General features: G+C 33.6%; 3 protein-coding genes across 3 annotated transcripts; 2 read left to right on the forward strand and 1 right to left on the reverse strand.

Moving 5' to 3' along the window:
• The first annotated feature begins 593 nt into the window (after positions 1-593).
• LOC132555083 (lysophosphatidic acid receptor 6-like) lies at positions 594-1,898 on the forward strand. Its single transcript, XM_060219422.1, has one exon. The coding sequence runs from the start codon at positions 594-596 to the stop codon at positions 1,896-1,898; it is 1,305 nt and encodes a 434-aa protein (XP_060075405.1).
• A 5,575-nt stretch (positions 1,899-7,473) lies between these two features.
• LOC132555107 (perlucin-like) lies at positions 7,474-10,406 on the forward strand. The gene is made up of 4 exons (XM_060219451.1): positions 7,474-7,533; positions 8,389-8,483; positions 9,516-9,618; positions 9,918-10,406. The coding sequence occupies exons 1-4, from the start codon at positions 7,485-7,487 to the stop codon at positions 10,139-10,141; spliced, it is 471 nt and encodes a 156-aa protein (XP_060075434.1). The 5' UTR covers positions 7,474-7,484; the 3' UTR covers positions 10,142-10,406.
• Positions 10,407-11,586: 1,180 nt separating this feature from the next.
• Positions 11,587-15,361, reverse strand: LOC132555106 (perlucin-like protein). The gene is made up of 4 exons (XM_060219450.1): positions 15,290-15,361; positions 14,054-14,157; positions 12,620-12,713; positions 11,587-11,918 (listed from the first exon to the last, which is right to left on the reverse strand). The coding sequence occupies exons 1-4, from the start codon at positions 15,339-15,341 to the stop codon at positions 11,689-11,691; spliced, it is 480 nt and encodes a 159-aa protein (XP_060075433.1). The 5' UTR covers positions 15,342-15,361; the 3' UTR covers positions 11,587-11,688.
• Positions 15,362-19,143: the final 3,782 nt, after the last annotated feature.

A 19,143-nucleotide genomic window follows, 5' to 3' on the forward strand; every position in this document is an offset into this window, starting at 1 on the left:
TTTAGATAAGACACAGTGGAACCAAACAATAAATTAAGCTGCATCATAAAGATGTTTTGTCCTTCTATGACTCATCAGTGATGCCAAGGGCGGCCTAAACTTTAAACCTAAAAGGCGACCAAGGAAAATCTTCATATTTTGTTTTATGTTCTTCTCTTTTTTTCTAAATTTCATAAAGCTGATAATTTGAGAAGAACGTCCAGTATATGTGTATATTCTGAAAAGTGCCACTATTCAAATGAATTAAAACGTGGCATACGTTTTATTAATCCCATACCAAATAAAAACTCGTGTAAGATCCTACATGTTTACTGTAAATGTGGAAATGGAACAGTTGTCTATGTCTGCAATAGAATCATATTCACCAAATAGAATTATTTGGCGAACTTTCCAGAGCAATGAAATTTTATTTCAATTTTTGTATCTATTATCTCTTCCAATAACCGAACAGATATTTTTAATTTTAAAATGTCGACCGACTGCATAAGTAACGGGTGGAATATGGGATACGGTTTCAGTCAAAATGGGTTTTGTTATGGCTTTATTTCCTGCTCATGGTGATATTATTATTGTTTTATTTTTCAGGCTTTACAATGGACATGTTTGGTACCAATTCTATTCTTTCGTCATTTAATGACACAGGAGAAACCCTGAGTAACCAGTCCATCGATGTGACCCAGGCTCCTGATTCCACTACGTTTGCCACAAATTTGTCATTTAATGGTACCATAAGTCCAAATTCATCGACAGTAACAACTCTTGGGGCAAACGGAGATATTTTGTTGAAAATCTTAGAGGTCCTTCAGCACGCTAACTACTTCCTTTTACCGACGTTCCTGCTCCTTGGCCTCACCGGAAATGGCCTTACGATTATCATTATGACCACCCGACGCTACGCACATTTGACGTCACGTCTACTGCTGATGGCGCTGGCTATTTCTGACTCACTTTTACTTTTAACACAACCTCTAAATAAAATTTTCGTTATCAGATTGACTGGAATAGACCTCAGAGCATTATCTGAGGCTGGTTGCAAGATCTATTTTGTATTTTTTAAAACAGGTAAAATGACTTCATCATGGTTTGTGGTGTTGCTCTGTGTCGAACGATTTGTTGCTGTCTGGTTCCCTTTTCGCGCAAAGAGGATCTGTACGCAGAGGAATACTATTCTGTCTATCATTAGTGTTTATATCTTCATCGGTACTTACAACTCCATCTGGTCTCCTTGGTCAACCATTGTGAACGGGAAATGCCATCCTGACGCATATAACGCTAGCGATCCCGAGGACAGGGCCACATTCGGACGGTTTTTGATTGGGGGATGTAGCATTTACTCTTTTATACCGGCTGTTATCATGGTTATCCTGACCCCTCTGATCATCAAGAAACTTTTGGATCACAAGAAGAAAAGGAATGCCATTGCCAGTAACAAGAACAAAGTGGAGGAAACACGAATCACAGCCATGCTGCTCGGTATTGTCACTGCTTACATCATCTTGATCCTGCCAGTCACATTCCTACATGTCATCTCCTTTCTTCTTGGTGTCAGGGCATTTGGACAAAATCCAAATGGCTTTCTAATCTTCAGGGACGTCACACAGATTTTGGAACAAGTGAATTATGCCATCAACTTTTTCCTTTATGTCACAACCTCGCAGCAGTTCCGGCAGGGACTGATGGATCTACTTTGCTGCAGGAGATCCACCAAGCCAACCATATCAAGATCCAGGTTGAGTAAATTTTCAAGTCAAAAATGCTTGTATGGCAGCTCTCAGGGTTCCGTTTGTTCTAAATCGAGTGATTCGGATTTCGGGAACAAAAGTAGCGTTCCGACAATCAGTAGCTCAGAAAAGGAGCAGACCCTCCTGGAAGAAATACCTCGTGTGTCCTACCCATGAGAGAAAGCTTCATTTTCTTTCATAACTCGAGATGGTTTTGCTTACAGACAAGCAGTTCGGAGTCGTGCAGAGTTTTCAGTATTTTCATGTTGTGTATTTATGATATTGTTACTGATATGGCTAAATGTTTTGATTCCGTGTTGTGTTTACTAGTTTATAAAGAGATTTTCAAAACATATGTCAAATCGATGACAATTATTTATGGACAATCCTATGACTGAAATTTTACATATCCCTAACTGTGAGAGCCGGTAAGCATTTATATGATTTTGCATCCAGTTTCAACACACAATAACTAATATAATGTAATACGAAAAACTACAATGTCTATGAATCAGTAGTTAGAAGTCGATTTCAAGTGAAAAGGGTTCAAGAAGATTCGTTTATAAATTGTATCATGACTGACTGAGAAAGGCTCTGTTTTAATCCCCCTTCACTTCCATACCATCTTTCATAGTTTTAAGTGTTACGATATATATGTCATAATTTATTATATAAGCATGTATAAATTATTAGTGCTCTTTATAATGCGTGTTAAGTGACCATTATTGTATTCTTTTCTGCTTTTTTTCTTTATGTCTTATGTACATAATTGACTAACGTGTATTTGTATATAATAAATATCTAATTATCCAAAATAAGTAATTGTGTTGGCTTTAATATGCATATTGATTTATTTATCTATTTATTTATTTGTGCGATGTCATCAATCATGCAATAATGATTGAAGTGAGAAGCTGTAATTCAGCAAATATAATTTTTAGTTTATATCTAAACATCGAAAAGTTATTGTCGATACTGAAACAAAGAGTTCCCTTTTTATTTTTCAGAAAAAATGACTGAATTGTTGTATACGAGTTTTCATGATTTTGTTGAAGTATATATAATAAAATAATACTGATTATAAGTACATTAAGTTTTTCATTAAATTATCGAGGGTTTTATTCCCTTACAAGAATTATCGTCAATTTCAGTGATACCTTTTGAAAGGCAATCTTGTAAACAACAAAAGCCTGCAAAATAAATACATTGTTTGTGAAATATATATGCAATGTTCACACTGTAAATTATCTTTCGTATCATTCAGCTTAACTGGAATTTTCTTTTCTCTTCTACAACGATTACAAAGAAACGGAGAACAGAACAAAAAAGTTACATTCTTTTGAAAAAATGTCATTTATGATACTGTTTTGGTAATTTTATTTATCTAGTGAAAGACATCTATATGCCGTGGTGAGTACGATTCTTTGATAGCATTTAATAGCATGACTATGAACGCAGGCAGGAAGCATTTATATCCACATCAAATGAATACATTCAATGATTCGAAAAAAATGTTTGCGTTAATGACTTGTGCGAGAAGATAATTCTACATATCGACAACTGTAGATATAATCATTAGAATTAAGTATATTAAAGTCAAGATATATCTGTAAGTGATCATAGACATAACTCATAAGTATGTTCGAGATGTTGGACCAAAATCCTATTTTATTTGTAATCAATTTCACATGTAAACAAACACCCAGGCACAGAGACAATCAAGACGTACGTTTAGAGTTTTATGGCAAAAAATACAAATAGATACTGATAGAGCTTTCAGTGAACGTGACGTGGTAAGTGTTATAACAAAAATTATAAAAATGAACGCACTTCTTGTCGGATAAATCGAGAGTTAAACACATAAAAATTTGGCGAGTTTGCAAACTTTTTGCTACGCAAGTATTAGAAAAAGTCTGTGCCAGACACATATGACATCTGTACAATAATATAATGAATTATGAACTTTCTACAAATAACATCTTGCTTTTAGAAATAATTGAATAAGTTTTATCTTATACAAGGTATGCTGCTCAATAATTCAAGAAAAATATTTTAGAGTACAAACCTACATTTTTGTGTATATCAAGCTTTACCTTCGCTACAAAAACTTTGGATTCAAGTTACAGACGCGATAGGATAATGATATATTCAACAATTTTGGCGCAGTTGTCAAACTTTCTTAGGCAAATTAAATGGTGCATGTGATACAAATTGTTTTTATGGTGCTAAAAATGTTTGGCCGTTTAGTCGTAATGACTTAGAGACTAACAAATTTGTGAAATAAGTTTGTAAAATTTGTCGTAATATATGAAAAGAATTATCACTGCGCGGATGTCAAAACAACAAAAACTACCGACATGTCAACACAATCTGAATTCAATGTCAAATTATATTTAATTTCTTTAGAAAATGAACAAAATAAATATTCATACGTAAACTCCTGAACATGTGCGAGGAGAATAATAACATGATCCCGGAGAGTAATCGTCTTTTGCTTAATCACCATGCAAAATTTTCCAAGTAAGATATGCCATGTTCCTAGATAAGAACAACGTCAACATCAACGGAACTTACTGGTCTATTGACGAACTACAAACACTTCATTTCACATATTGTGATAAAATAAGTGTAATAAACATATACAAGAGAAACTTACACATATTTATTTATAATCAGAAACAAATCCTATATAACTATTTCTAAGGTCATATCACATGTCTATGATACGCCACTAATGATTCAGTGACTGAGCAGTCATTTTTTTCAAGAGTAATTAAAACCAATAATTTCTCAAACATTTTGTAGCTTCAAAAATACAAGTAAATATTTCCACAGTCGTTATTTGAATTTCTGATGACAATGAGCGATCTAACCTCTGTATCTGTCAATTTATTTTAATCGAATTTAAAAAAGTGAAGAAAGTTTGTCTGCAAAAACTGTCTCTGGTAAGATTTCAATATAGACATTTGTTTATTAGCTCTCATAATCTTTTATGTAATATGACATTTTGTTTATGTTAGTGGACAGCACACTTACAGGCATCAGATACCGTGACGAAATCATCCGCCTCACGGCCTTCCATTTGTGCAGCAACATAAAGGCACGCTGCAACATGATAACGCTCGCCCGCACGTCGCGCCGGCCGTTACTGACTGTTTGATCCAGAACAATATGAATGTGCTGACCTGGTCTGCAGTGTCATCGGATATGTCGCCTATAGAACACATGCTTGATGAGAGGCAGTGTCACTTACATCGTCTCCAAAATCAGCCGTTGACGTTACCTGCCCTGTCACGTGCGCTTGTGAGAATATGGAAACGTATTCCCCAGGTATTTTTCAGCACACTTGTCGGATCAGTGAGGCGTTGTTGTCAAGCATGCATCGTTTCCAATGGTAGATATATACGGTATTGATGAGCTGAACTTTGGTCAGAGAACGTCTGTGAAAACTGATCTCTATCCAAGACGCTGCTAATGCAATAACCATATCAGTTTAGCTGGTGTTAAATAAAGGTCAGCTTAAACCCTGTTGAATGATTTGTATAGAGAAACACAACAAAAAGGAAAAATAACTTTCACTCAAATTCATTTAATTGTATACATAAATAGCACAGATATTGATAAGTGAAGAAATGACATATTCTGTACCTCGTTCACACATAAGCTAATTTAGCCTGATATTGAGATAGGAACCAAATGGGTGGGGAAGCCCTATTCACAAGGTACACCTACACTATAAATAACACACAGTAACACAATTTTACAATAATATCAGGCATTATGTATATGTTATTCTTTTTATCATATTGGCACGTATCAGCTAATGTTTGCTTTATGAACTTTAATGATCAAGTAAACAATTCAGCAATCCTATGATATTGGTTATACATACACTTGATTCTTTTTTTTAGGAAACTGATATTTCTCTTTTCTATGTCTATTTTCTTTATATTTTAAATTTCTTTTTTTAACATATTTGCATCTTTTATTATTGATTTAATCATCAACTGTGTTAAATATATATTTTAAACGTAAAATAAACCACAAATATATACCATTGTCATACCGATACCATCACCATACTACTAAACAACTGTACAATTGAACTATTTCAAGCGCGTTTGAAACACGGAATATTTCACATTTGGTCACCATACATGTGAGAAATTTAAGTTTCTAACACTTCAGAGTTTAATGGTCATGTAGGATATTTTCAATGGAAATTTACACTAAAACTCAAATAAAAATCAATTTTAAATGTATACAAAACTTAGTCCAGTTTCTTAGCCACTTCAAAGCCTGTTTACAATGACCTATTCCATGTTTTGTTGACTGTTATTTGAGTGTATGAATTGTTTATTTATTTATTTTTACTTGATTTGATGGGATTTACAATGTGTTATTTTCGCAGTTTTATTGTTGCACAACACCTGGTTGTGGTGCTCACCTTGTTAATATCCTATCAAAAGAAGATTACGGAAATATTAATACTTGCCATTATCGAAGTGTATGCCCTCTTCAGACATCATAACAAAATGACGTTTAAATGAATAATAAGAAGTTACTGTATAATTAAATTAGATTTTCACTTCAAAAAACCGATATTAATCGTAGGATTTAGTGTAATATGCTATTCATTATTATGTTTTTCAAATTATATAGTTAATTTTCTAAAAAAAAAACACCATCAGAACACGATACTTTGAAACTACGATATCTTTTAAGGTTAACATGTGCTACACATCTTTTTTGATATATAACCCTCTGTTATCAAAACTTTATCAGTGAAACAATATGGCGATAGAACTTTAGGACTGTACTGGTTCACAGGTTAGCTAAATAGGTCATTTTATCATGTATATATTTATTCGTTTAGATAAGATAACTTCAGTTGCTGCAGAGCTCAAGCACGTAGCACTGTCTTACTAAAGCGTGACACATGAAAACATCCGTACTCTCTGAACTTATACACCAATACATTCAAGATATTTTCGAGGTATATGAGTAAAGTACGTTGGATTGCGTACGCGTTAAAGCATTTGTTTAACGTGCATGTAATTGCATTAATCAAACACATGTGTATTTTTTTATTATTCATATGTTTGTCTTTTGTACAATTTTTGTGAATGAAAGTGGGAGACATTGCTTATGGTCTTTAAGTCAGGAAGATTTACTGTAATCCGTGCCAAGTTTTAATTCACTGGAATAGTGGGACGGTTCATAACACAATTAATAAGTGCACTTAAATACGCTTGATATTACAATAAACTCATACAAAATTTAAATTTATAAAATTATATTAAATTTTTGGGACCGGAACATCTCAGCTGGCCCTTCACTTTAATTTCGACCAAATTCAATATTCCTCACTTACCTCTTGGGTTTCAACAACTTTAGTCCCTTGTTGAACTCTAAAAAGACAAAACTGGACTAAAATCATTCATAATTCAGAATAAGAGTTCACGGAAAATCAGACGCAATTGAGATTCATGGAATCAGTCGTAATGATATTAAATCAATGACAAATTTATGAAATTAATGTTTCGTGGACTTATCAAGAGTAATTTTGTGATTATGTTATCATTACGTTGGAAGATAATTGATCGTTTCACATAGCCTAGTGAAATTAAATCCATTGACGGCAATGTAACGAATCTGATAAGCAATGTGATAGCTGTATATCGAACAGCATTTTTCACATTCCACACAAGAGCGAACCTTGAATGTAAAGCCCTAACTATATTTAATTTAAAGAGAGACGTCATGTTGCGTGGTTTAAGTGCCCTGCTACTGTGCTGCAGTATTACACTCGGTAAGTGATATCATTATTTTCCATTTCGTTGTGACATAAGGCAATATTTAATTAGTGTTATTATCCATATAAAATTGCCTTTATTTAGTATGCTTTGTTCTACTATTTTCAATATCAACTAAAGGTTAGATAGTTACGTATTCATGCTGTACACAAGGATTAAAGATCGGAATAACACCGTGTAGTTTAGAGAGACAATGGGAAAAATCAGTATATCACTCAGTCATTTCATTTCAATGCTATGAGGTATTACACAAAAATATTGATTGAAAGATTCTGATATTTGACTTGATCAATCTGAAAATGAAATATCAACGTTCGGGAAATTTGGGACAAAATGGAATATACATTACATAATTCAAGTGAAAAAAGTTTCATTGCATGGATTTTCACGTTTAAAATGATAGTTGAGAGATATATATGAGAAATGAAGTTGCATTTTCCGATTTTTGTAAGTTTAAAAACGGTGTTATTCGAGAAAAATAAGATTACACAGTACATGTATGGATGGAAGGACGGATGGAAGGATAGATGGATGTGTGTGTGTGTGTGTGTGTGTGTGTGTGTGTGTGTGTGTGTGTGTGTGTGTGTGTGTGTGTGTGTGTGTGTGTGTGTGTGTGTGTGTGTGTGTGTGTGTGTGAGGGTGGGTGTGTTTGTGTGTGTGTGTGGGTGTGTGTGTGTGTGTGTGTGTGTGTGTGTGTGTGTGTGTGTGTGTGTGTGTGTGTGTGTGTGTGTGTATGTGTGTGTGTTAGGGCGTTTGTGTGTGCGTGTTAGGGTGTGTGTGTGTGTGTGTGTGTGTGTGTGTGTGTGTAATTTCAGACTTTTTATTTTAAGCATTTCTTCTCTTCTCTGAAGTCTTAAGTGAGGAATGCCCGGAAGAAGAGTGGAAACGATTCGGGTATAGTTGTTTCTTTTTCGGTGAGATACAAATATCCTGGCTTTATGCACAGGTAAGAATTCGATTACAATTAAGATAAATGCAAATGATTACAATAAATTAAACAGCACGCTCTTTTTTCATTAGTATTGATGATCTTGTCATAGATAATGTCATGTCTTTAAATGACGAAACACTGATTGACCTTATCCATTGTATAAATCTACATGAATAGGAAATCAAGAGAAAGACTCTCTTCCACATAAGCCGTATACTTAGGTCTGTACCTGCAGTTTCCATCAAGCCGTATGACACGTGTAATAATTTCGGTTTTCCTATTCTGATTTTTCCATTTTTATATAGTGATATTGCTGCATCCCCAGCCTATGGTGTTTACATGTCACATTTGATTCGGCATTCAATAAATTACCGATATCACGATTTCCTCGCAAGATGTCGACATGTGACAAATGATCAGAGCAGGTTGATGAGCATTAAAGATATGTCTTATTACCTCCCTTTATCGTCTTTGACAACTATACTGTTTTTGCGATATTAAGTTGAGTGTGATTGATGTCCAATAGTGAGTCTGATGATACTGTTTTTACCTTGTTTTTTTCTGTGTCCTTGTATTCCTATATTTCGTCCATATCATATCCTCGTTTAATCAAAATTTGAGTTTGAACTGTTGACGGTACACTTGTGTATTTTATGATTGTTTTGGAATACTGTAAACTTATTTAGGTATTCTCTTCCGATGTTATTCTCGAGGAATAAAACTTTCAACTAAACAAACCCATTCGAAAATTATTTATAAATCAACCTGTACGTTAAACAAAGCTAACGTGGTATAAAATCTAATGAATGATATGTCACTAACAGTTCAGGCTTCGAATATAATTTAGCATTATTTGTCTTCACATTTGTTTGAAGTCTATGATGTATTTTGTTTGTTCTCGTTGGTTGACTCAATTCAAACGTTATTTTGTAAACATGCTATTTTATGGGCGCTAAAATTCATTTTATAAAATTCATTATATTATATATATATATATATATATATATTGTTTTTCGAATTGATTCACATATATAAAACGAATTTCAGTACTTTTGTCACAGTATGCCAGGAGTAAATGCGCACCTTGCATATATCTTTTCTGAGGAAGAGAATGCCTTCATTAAGGACAGATTAAACTTTCGGAACTATGGTAAGTATTCTTTCTTTGTACGGTATTAATGAAAACAATTGAAATTTAACAAATACGACGATTTTTATATGGTGTTGTATTGTGCAGATCGTAAACATATTAGCAAAACTTGAAACTGAAACAGAGTAAAGTAATTTAATCAGTGATAGATCAAAGAATTATGTTTCAATTTTTAATTTCATAATCGATTATATTGTCAACAATTACAGAGTATAAGGACTCCTGTATTGAAAAGCTGATATGACTGTTCAAAACCTGAAATCTCTCCTTTATGTCATTTTATTTTATTCTTTATCTAGACAATTCCTATCACATTGGAGCAACCGACATGAATCGTGAGGGCACATTCTATTGGGAAAAGAATGACACACTGTTAGATGACTCCTATACCAACTGGTCATTTAATGAGCCTAACAATGCTGGTAGTAACGAAGACTGCTCGGAAATGAATCCTCGTACCGGAAAATGGAACGATATACCATGTACCGAGGCCCAGCGCTTCATCTGTAGGATGGAGATTTGAAATGTAACATCCATACTGGTTCTTGCCAGCACATTATACTTTGATGACGTTAATATTCTGCAAATATTTACTCTCGTTTTCAGTGACTTATTTCAGAGTTTCTGTTTGGGTCTATGAAATAATTTCCATCGGAGGTTACTTATTTAAAACACTTTGGGGTCAATGTCGACTAATGTTTTCAGTGAGATATTTTAGAGATATTAACACCTGTAATAGGAAACTGTTGTTTGTAACATTTATATTCATAAAGTAGCCTTTTTAGATATTTGTTATTAAATTCTATATTCTATATACACCAATAACATCTAACTATTGACATGTGCATTAGATTTAATATAGTTTTCTTCTGGAGGCTAATTACTAGCTGAAATGACATTGAAGCATAAATAATTATGTTAAATAATTGGCTCATGGTGGATAGAAATTGAAAACCATATCCAGTGTGATTATCGTTGCAACGACAGGACGCGCGCATGATTCATAGTTTGAAAAAAAAACCGCTATCTTATCTTTTGTACAATTCTTTGATATTTTTTTTATTTATTGTCGATATCATTACTGCCGAGTTTGTGACCTATGCTCTTACCTCATCACCCAATATCATCTAGGATGCATTGCAGAACTCTACACAGCTATGTAAACTTTGATATTTTTTTTATTTATTGTCGATTTTATCATTACTGAAAATATTTGTATGAAAATTCCTCAAGGAATGCTCCTAGCCGATGCCTTCCTCCTGTTCCTTGAGAAAATTTTATCAGCCGTTTTTGATGATATATGCAGAACTCTACACAGCTATGTAAACTTAAGGACCTGATTGCCACGTCATCGTGGTTATTATATCACTTGTAGATCTGCACGGTTACGTGTGAAAGCTACATTTACTGATGTATTGTTCAATTACTTTTGTTTATACAATTGTCAGCAACCTATAGAAATGATTTATTAATTACATGAGTTGTTCCTTACTTTAATAATTAACTCGGCTAATCAAAACCAACCAAACCATGAGTGATTGTGTTCTCCCTTTGTGTTGAAAAAAGATACCAACATTTAAACATGATCATAATCCAAACTCAAATTGTATGAAAATAGGGCAAAATATGAACAAAAGAAAGATTTACACGAAGACTCCTGAAAAGTACAAGGAGAATAAGACAGGGGTTCCGCAAGAGTAAGCTTCTTCTACTTCATCGATGACACCCGATAAACTTTTTTTCAATCCAAGTAAGTAATGTCACGTTCTCAAATGAGTACAAGGTATACAACAAAAGAACCAACAGGCAGAAGAATGAGCATCAAACAGGTCCAGCTTCTTTTTCTGTTTAATCGATTAAAGGATCACTGAAATTCAAAATTCAATCATTTCTTTTCATAATTCACACGTCAACCCATGTAAGATCCAAAGAAAATGTTACACTTACAAATGAAAAACAAACAATAACTGTCAAAGTCAAATATTTATTGAAGAAAAATCTACAAATAAAATAAAATCGTTTTTTCAAATTAACACAATATCTATAATACTATGACGTTGATGATATTGACTACTTCCTTGTTATCGGACGTTTACAAATGAAACGCATAACTATGTCACAAGGGATGTCATTCCATCTACCGCTCCGTGTATCAATTTCAGCACAGTTTTCCGGTGTTCCGAGGTGCTGATTAGGTTCACCATCATTCCAGTTTCCATATTCCAGTGCATCCCCGCTGTTGGTCCAAATAAATAATCCCTCATGTTGCTGGTCTGTTGCTCCGATGTAATAGTCTTCATCTCGAAAATGAATAGAGGATCAAATTGCTTTTATTCGATATGAAAAAGAATATTGCAAATCGAATATTATTTTTGTTTAGGATTAGTCTGTTTTAATCTAATAGAAGATTCGAGTGTGACGTTTCAATGGCTACAAGGTCAGCTTAATCAGACAAATGACCAGTGTCGAGTGTACTAGCACTGACTTTACGTAGTGTACGGAATCGTACGTTATCTACCAGCTTTTTCCTGTCGTACTAAAATCCTGTGTGCACTAAGGTCGAAAATAGTGGAACGAGATGGTAAACATAATATCGGAAAAAAAGAAATACACCAGATGTTAACAATATCCTGAAGTCAATTCGGCTACCTTTTGTCTAACACTTGGTCATGGATGTGCGAGAGTATGTGGCCTCCCGTTCCTACTGGCCCGCTGCGGCTTATCAAGATGGTCACCTTAACTAGTCACTATTTTGGAGTTTTCCTTGTAAATGGTTTGATTTTACTCTGTGGAATGACCTTTAAGATTTATTGATCTTGTACACGTTACTTTTTTCACCAATCAGATCCACTTCTATTTAAACCTGAGTAAAGCCTGTACAAATAGGACCTCTATATCTATATTGCAATTAATCTGTATAATCTGGATATTTTACATGAAGCTTTCATTAAGAATTCAAACTCTCCTATAAAGATAAACACAGTGTATTCGTGATACATACAATAGCGATAGCTATTCAGTCTTTGGTGGATCCATTCGTTCTCTTCCCAGGACAAAATATCAACAAGATGGCTTCCGTTTTCTGAACAGGATTCCTAAAAGGAAAGAAAAGAAAAACCATAATATGCCATTACATTTTCACAGGAAAGAAAAACCATAATATACCATTACATTTATATAAAGACGAGGAAAGCGGAAGAGTCGAGGCTACATTACAGTGTATAACGAAAGAAAAGGATCTTGGAATCATAACAGATAACAACCTCTATTTCAACCAACATATTCACGATGCAGTCAACAAGGCCAATAGAATAATGGGAACTATCCGAAGAACGTACACATATTTAGACAACAAAACATTTTGTTTATTATATAAAGCGCTTGTACGTCCGCACCTGGAGTATAGTGCCTGTGTATGGAATCCCTATATGCAAAAAGATATAAATGAGTTGGAAAATGTACAAAGGAGAGCAACGAAACAAATACCGGGAATGAAAGACCTAAGCTATGAAAACAGACTGAGGATCCTTAAATTACCATCATTGAGGCACAGAAGATTGAGAGGAGACATGATCCAAGTATACAAGCTAACACATGGAGGATATGATAGTGCTGTCTCTGAGGGTTTACTGGTCCCGAACATTAACAAAATAACACGAGGACACAGTCTTTCTTTATTAAAAAGGAGAAGCAGACTGAATTTGAGAAAGTACTCCTTCAGTGAGCGGGTGGTTAACTTCTGGAACTCCCTTCCTGATGCCGTTGTCACGTCACCAACAGTCAAAACATTTGAATCCCGATTGGATAAACATTGGAAGTAATTCCGATTGCATTTACAATCATGAAATAGACAATAACAAACTTATTCATCTTCGGGAAACTTGATAACTCAGATCTGGATATATATAGGCTGTAAAAACCTGCGTTCAGAATTATTATTATTATCATTATTATAAACGAGGAAAATGTCCACAATACGAAGATTGTGCAAAACCATTCAAGTGAAGAACACCTTTCAATATAAGTTTAAACTTAGTTAAAACTATTTTTATATAAATCCCAATACTCAACGATATTTTATCCAAACAATGAATTTAAATGCATTATACAGCTATTTCGTTCTTCTAGTAACTGTCAGTGACACTGAAAATCTAAATTTCAAAACCGAAGAGGCGTATTTTTAATGGGGAGGTATGTCCATCCCACAATTCAATAAAGTTGGTAATTTCCTGATAATTTTTAAAAGAACATCAAGTACACTTGTATATTCTATACCGTATCACTATCCAACTTTATCAAAACGTGACATACAGATGACGGCAAACCTCAGGCACTGAAAATCCAACAGCATTTTCTACCACTTGCAATCTTGAAAATTGTACAAATATAATAACATTTTTCAATACACAAACACAATGCTTCCAATAAAGTTTACCTTTGCCGACCGCCATGTTGTCGACCTTTCACTGAAAAAATAACAGGAATCTCGAAACTCCTTCCAACGGTCATCGTCTGTAGGAGGACAACGATTTGCTTGTGCTATAAATGTAAACAAACCGCAGTCTCAAATTTGATAACTCGAATTCAGACTTTCTTTCCTCTTCGCCGAGGTATTCTGTGAAGTTCTGACATACATTTTCGTGCACCATATGTTACGTTGATTTCGTCGTTACCTTTTGTTCTTTAGTCCATATGCGCAGCCATGTTCGACGAATGCTCCATACAAAGTGAATGTATAGTACTATATAATTTGTGCCTTCATATGTAATAAAGATAAACGATAACGTATTTAATTGATAACAGTTTAACGTAATACCTGTAAACATCGTGAATGTTTAATATAATACATGTAAACATCCGTGTATGTTTAATATAATACATGTTAACATCCGTGAATGTTTAACGTAATACCTGTTAACATTCGTGAATGTTTAACGTAATACCTGTTATCATCCGTGAATGTTTAACGTAATACCTGTTATCATCCGTGAATATTTAACGTGATACATGTAAACATCCGTGAATGTTTATCCCGCAATCTTAAGATCGCAAGTAATAGAGATTTGACAAGTAGTAATTGTCGTCTAACACAAAATATCGCCGAAAAGTACGGAACTCATTATTTGAAAAAATAGTTATTAAATGAATTCAAAACCGAAATATATTAACACATAAACAGTAACTTAAAATAGTAAAATCAATGTATATATGTATCATTATATAAGATTATAGCAAAAGTGAAAAAAAAAATGACACATTACCAGGAATTAAATCACCATTATCTTATATAGTATTTTTTGTGCTATGATAAAAAAAGGGGTCTTTCATTAAGATATTCTTTCTTTCATTCCTTCTTATTGTATGTGCCTTTTTCTTTCCTTACATATAAAATCATAAGAGAACATTTATAAATGACGGATATCATACCAAAGTAGAACTGTGTAAAGAAGTATAGCCTACAAGCATTGCAGAGGAAAAGATAGGTAAATGCATTTATATATTATTTCACTATAGTATTGTACAATGAAAACTGATTTGACCGCCACTTAGATACGATGTCTACATCCCATAAATGTGTGTCTTCTTTCTGCCTGATTTTACCAATAGAGTGTTAAACTTGAAAAGCATGATTAATGATACGGTAGATCAATTTCAAATAAAGCATACTAACCTGTAACCACACACAGACTGGACACTACAGTCAGAATCCAAAAATTAGTCATTTTGTAAGGCAGGTTGGGGAGACTTTTAACACACTAACCTAGCTTATTCAGCGTAGTGACTGTAAATACATATACGTTAAACAAATATGTGTAACATTTCGAAACGGGGCTTTTTGCAATAATTAGCATTTGACATTTACATTTGTAAAAGATCCAAATTATGTATGTAATTCGATAATGATGCATATTTTGTAGCATTAAAATGTCTACAATATTCAAACTATGAAGGATAAAAGCCTGATGTCATTCACAAGTAATATGGCTTATTATACTGTTGTCTATTTCAATTTATACTTTACATGACATCGGCAATACCAAGTAAACGGAGTGCACTCCAAATAAAACGAGAAGTGATATTTGCTAAGAGTATACTCCGTTTTTCATTTTTCTTCTTTATTGACCAATACATATTACCTTATAAAATTTTAATTAATCCTTCATTTTTAATCAAAGTTATTTATGGTTGGCTCTTTTCCTTGGTGATATCTCACGCCGCCGCATTCGCCAATCAAGCATGACGTTTCAAAATGACATCGATTTTTATATTTTATGGAGTAATTACATAAAATTTGGCCAATGAAAATGCATGTTTCATACAGGTTCGCAATTAGCCGATTAAGCGACAAATTTTAGTATTTCTTTATATGAATCTAAATGAGAAATGATTGATCAGAGAAATATATTTAGTTGGAAACCAACTCCGTAAATATATCAACATGTAAGCAACTGCAGTATTTTATCAATATCAAATATATCTACTTAGTTTATTTCAAAGTCACTTTTTCACATTCGTATTTTGTGTTGTTTACGGTAAATTCACGTTAAAAATATAGTTTTAATATATCGGTTAATTTACAGGTCACTAAATCATTATTATCTTAATAGGTAAAAATGGTTCACAGTATGCTATAATAAAAAAGACTTTGACAAGATAAAGTTTAGGTTATTTTTGTTTTTATGAACAATTATCAAATATGCTGCCGTAATTTTTTCACTACGAGCTGTTCGTTTCTTGCTGTTAATACTTTGAATTTTGTGGGTATGGTTCTAACATCTATATATTTGTTAAATAGTCGTTTATTTTGATTACAAAACTGCTTTAACAACGCTATATTTGTTTTGTCAACAGGGAAAGTCGCCACGTGAACATCGCTAGTGTTATTTCTAAACGTAGTGTCCTTATAGCAGCTGATTAATATTATGAGGTCCGTCACATGCTCCAGAGAAGGGAACAGTCTACCAATCTAAGTAGTAACCTTTTGCCTTTGTTATCAATATCTACAACCAGGGACGTATATAACCGATATTATACGTCCCTGCTGCAACGGATCAAGAGGAAGTTGTACAAAATGTACACAATGTATGCTTTGTTCCAATGTCCGCATTACTGTGTAATTCAACCGCGAGAAAACTCCCGTATGAAGAACACAAGAGAAGATTAAGGAGGCAAGAACCAGGAATTAGGGACCCTCGCCCGCGCTATATGTAACTGGCGTTTTATGAGAAAATTAATGGTTTATTGAGTTTGAACACGGACCCAATGGGACATTTGCCCAAAAAATATATGTCATTCGTAAAATATTGTTTTCTTCTCTGATGAAAACTTCAAAGTGTTCATATAAATGATGTAAATGAGAACATTTCGTTTCGGTTTATTTCTCAATCATTACAATATAACGCTCATTGGAAATGTATAACGTAAACAGTATCAAGGGAGGTAACCCCTACGTATCAGCGAAAATAGGCCTAAGCTTAATGCGATGTTTGGGGCGCCGTCGTTGACGTCAGTGACCTGAACAATTTTGGACGTCAGCAGGAAGTGGACTTTTCGGTCTATCATTTAATATGTGAATGCAGTGTTGACATAAATAAAGGTTTTTGTGGGACTTCAAACATTGCACCGGTCTACAAAATCATCGTACGTACTTTATCTTCAACGTTAGTATGACTAAAATAACTCACAAACAAAAAACAACAATAATATAAAAACATACGAACAATTCGGTAAACGGAATCAATATAAGCTTGTTTTCCTATCCCATATGTATTATGGGGATCCGTTAAATAGTTATATATTAGATATTCTAACTGACCCTTGCGCAGGGACATTTTGGCTCAATCATGACAAAAGCAATTTCTCCTTATAGTAAGTTAATGCTCATGTTATTACATGTGAAAATGACTTTTATTTTGTTGTGACTTACGTTTCATTATCATGTTTTCAGTCATTTGTCAAATGTTGGTGAAAATTCGTAAAGTATTTTGTATACAATAGTGTTCAATTGTTTATATTTAAAAAGCACGACAAAGAAATTCCATGTCAATTTCTTCATTTATTTCTCTAAATATGCCTCGAATAGGTTACTGTGTGTTACAGTCCCTTACAGCACCCAAAAAATGACAGATCTAACGTTAACACATTACACACACGTGTGTGGTGAAATTTGATCCTTGGTTAATTGACCTATCGACAATGACCTTTACTTGTGAAGGCTGGGGTTGGATTTCAGAGCTAGACAGTACACACATAACGTGTTGTGTGTTTCAATGCGACCACATCACAATACGTTGGAGCACACTGTTAAGTTAACATTTATACGATAAATGTCTGCAGTAATTTATACTTTGTGGGGTAAGAACTTTGGGTTTTGAAAAAGAAATATTGCTGCAAGTTCTCTGAGTTTGTTTCAATGACATGTAAAGTCGTGATAATCTATGGCCAACGTTGATAAGGACAGGAAAAAAGCGTTCCGGAAGTCCTGAGGTGAAAGCGTGCATTTAACTTAACCATTCACCATGGTTTGTCATGTCAAATTGTTTTATGAAATCAGTCAATAATTTCATATTTGTTAGGATAATTTTTCCGAGAACTCTTTGATCACGTGTTTTTCAATGAGTAATCATCACACATCACAGATCGTCAGTTGCGAGAATTTCTTTATACATAATTTACAAGGATATTGCCACTTACCGTCCTTTCAACGTACTCTTTATTAAGATCCGTTGTCCTCAAATTGCATAAACACGAATCAGACCTAATGTCTCGTTGTTAATGGTGATTTTAAAACCAATGTTACTAACACTATATTGTTAGGTATTGATCTTACCTTAACACCTGATAGATGTATTGAATCTGTAATCAGCATATCTTTATGTTTTAGGTATCTATCTGATCACTGACAATAATAACTCTCTTTTTTTGTTGACAGGTTTTCCGTCTCCGTAACTCCATAATGACTGTTCGTACCTAAGTAAACACGTGAACATGATAAAGATCTATATATTGTTTAAGTGTCACGCATTTCAATATTTTACTGTAAATCAATTATGCGCAGTACGACTATTAGTCACTATTTTTTTTATTTAGTTTCATTAGTATGATAATTACGTTTGAGTTTGAACCTTCCATCGCTGACAATTTGACAATTTTTTCTTTGTTTTTTTGTTTCATTTTTTTTTTCAAATTTGATTGAAGCGCTGAAATTCCATGATTTCGAACAATAAAATGCGTATACCTTTTCTGGTGAAATTTCAACATATTTCGAAAAGAATTACTAACATAACATGTTCCTTTTGACTAAAGAAAATCTAAGTAAAACTGAGTTTTTCGTACTTAAACCATTTTCCTTCTTCCTTCTTAGTACACAGTGGGAAAATACAACAATATGAAAAAATATAAAATTGTACAAATATCACTAGTTGTTTTATTACATCAATATACACAGCAGTATGCGCTTCAAAGTATCTTCTAATATTTTATATCCCATACCTGCAACAAAACTGCAACACTAATACATATAGG

This window comes from Ylistrum balloti, unplaced genomic scaffold, assembly GCF_031769215.1.
Source record: "Ylistrum balloti isolate Yb309-2 unplaced genomic scaffold, AGI_CSIRO_Ybal_v1 Utg370452, whole genome shotgun sequence".
In the NCBI taxonomy this organism is placed as follows: domain Eukaryota; kingdom Metazoa; phylum Mollusca; class Bivalvia; order Pectinida; family Pectinidae; genus Ylistrum; species Ylistrum balloti.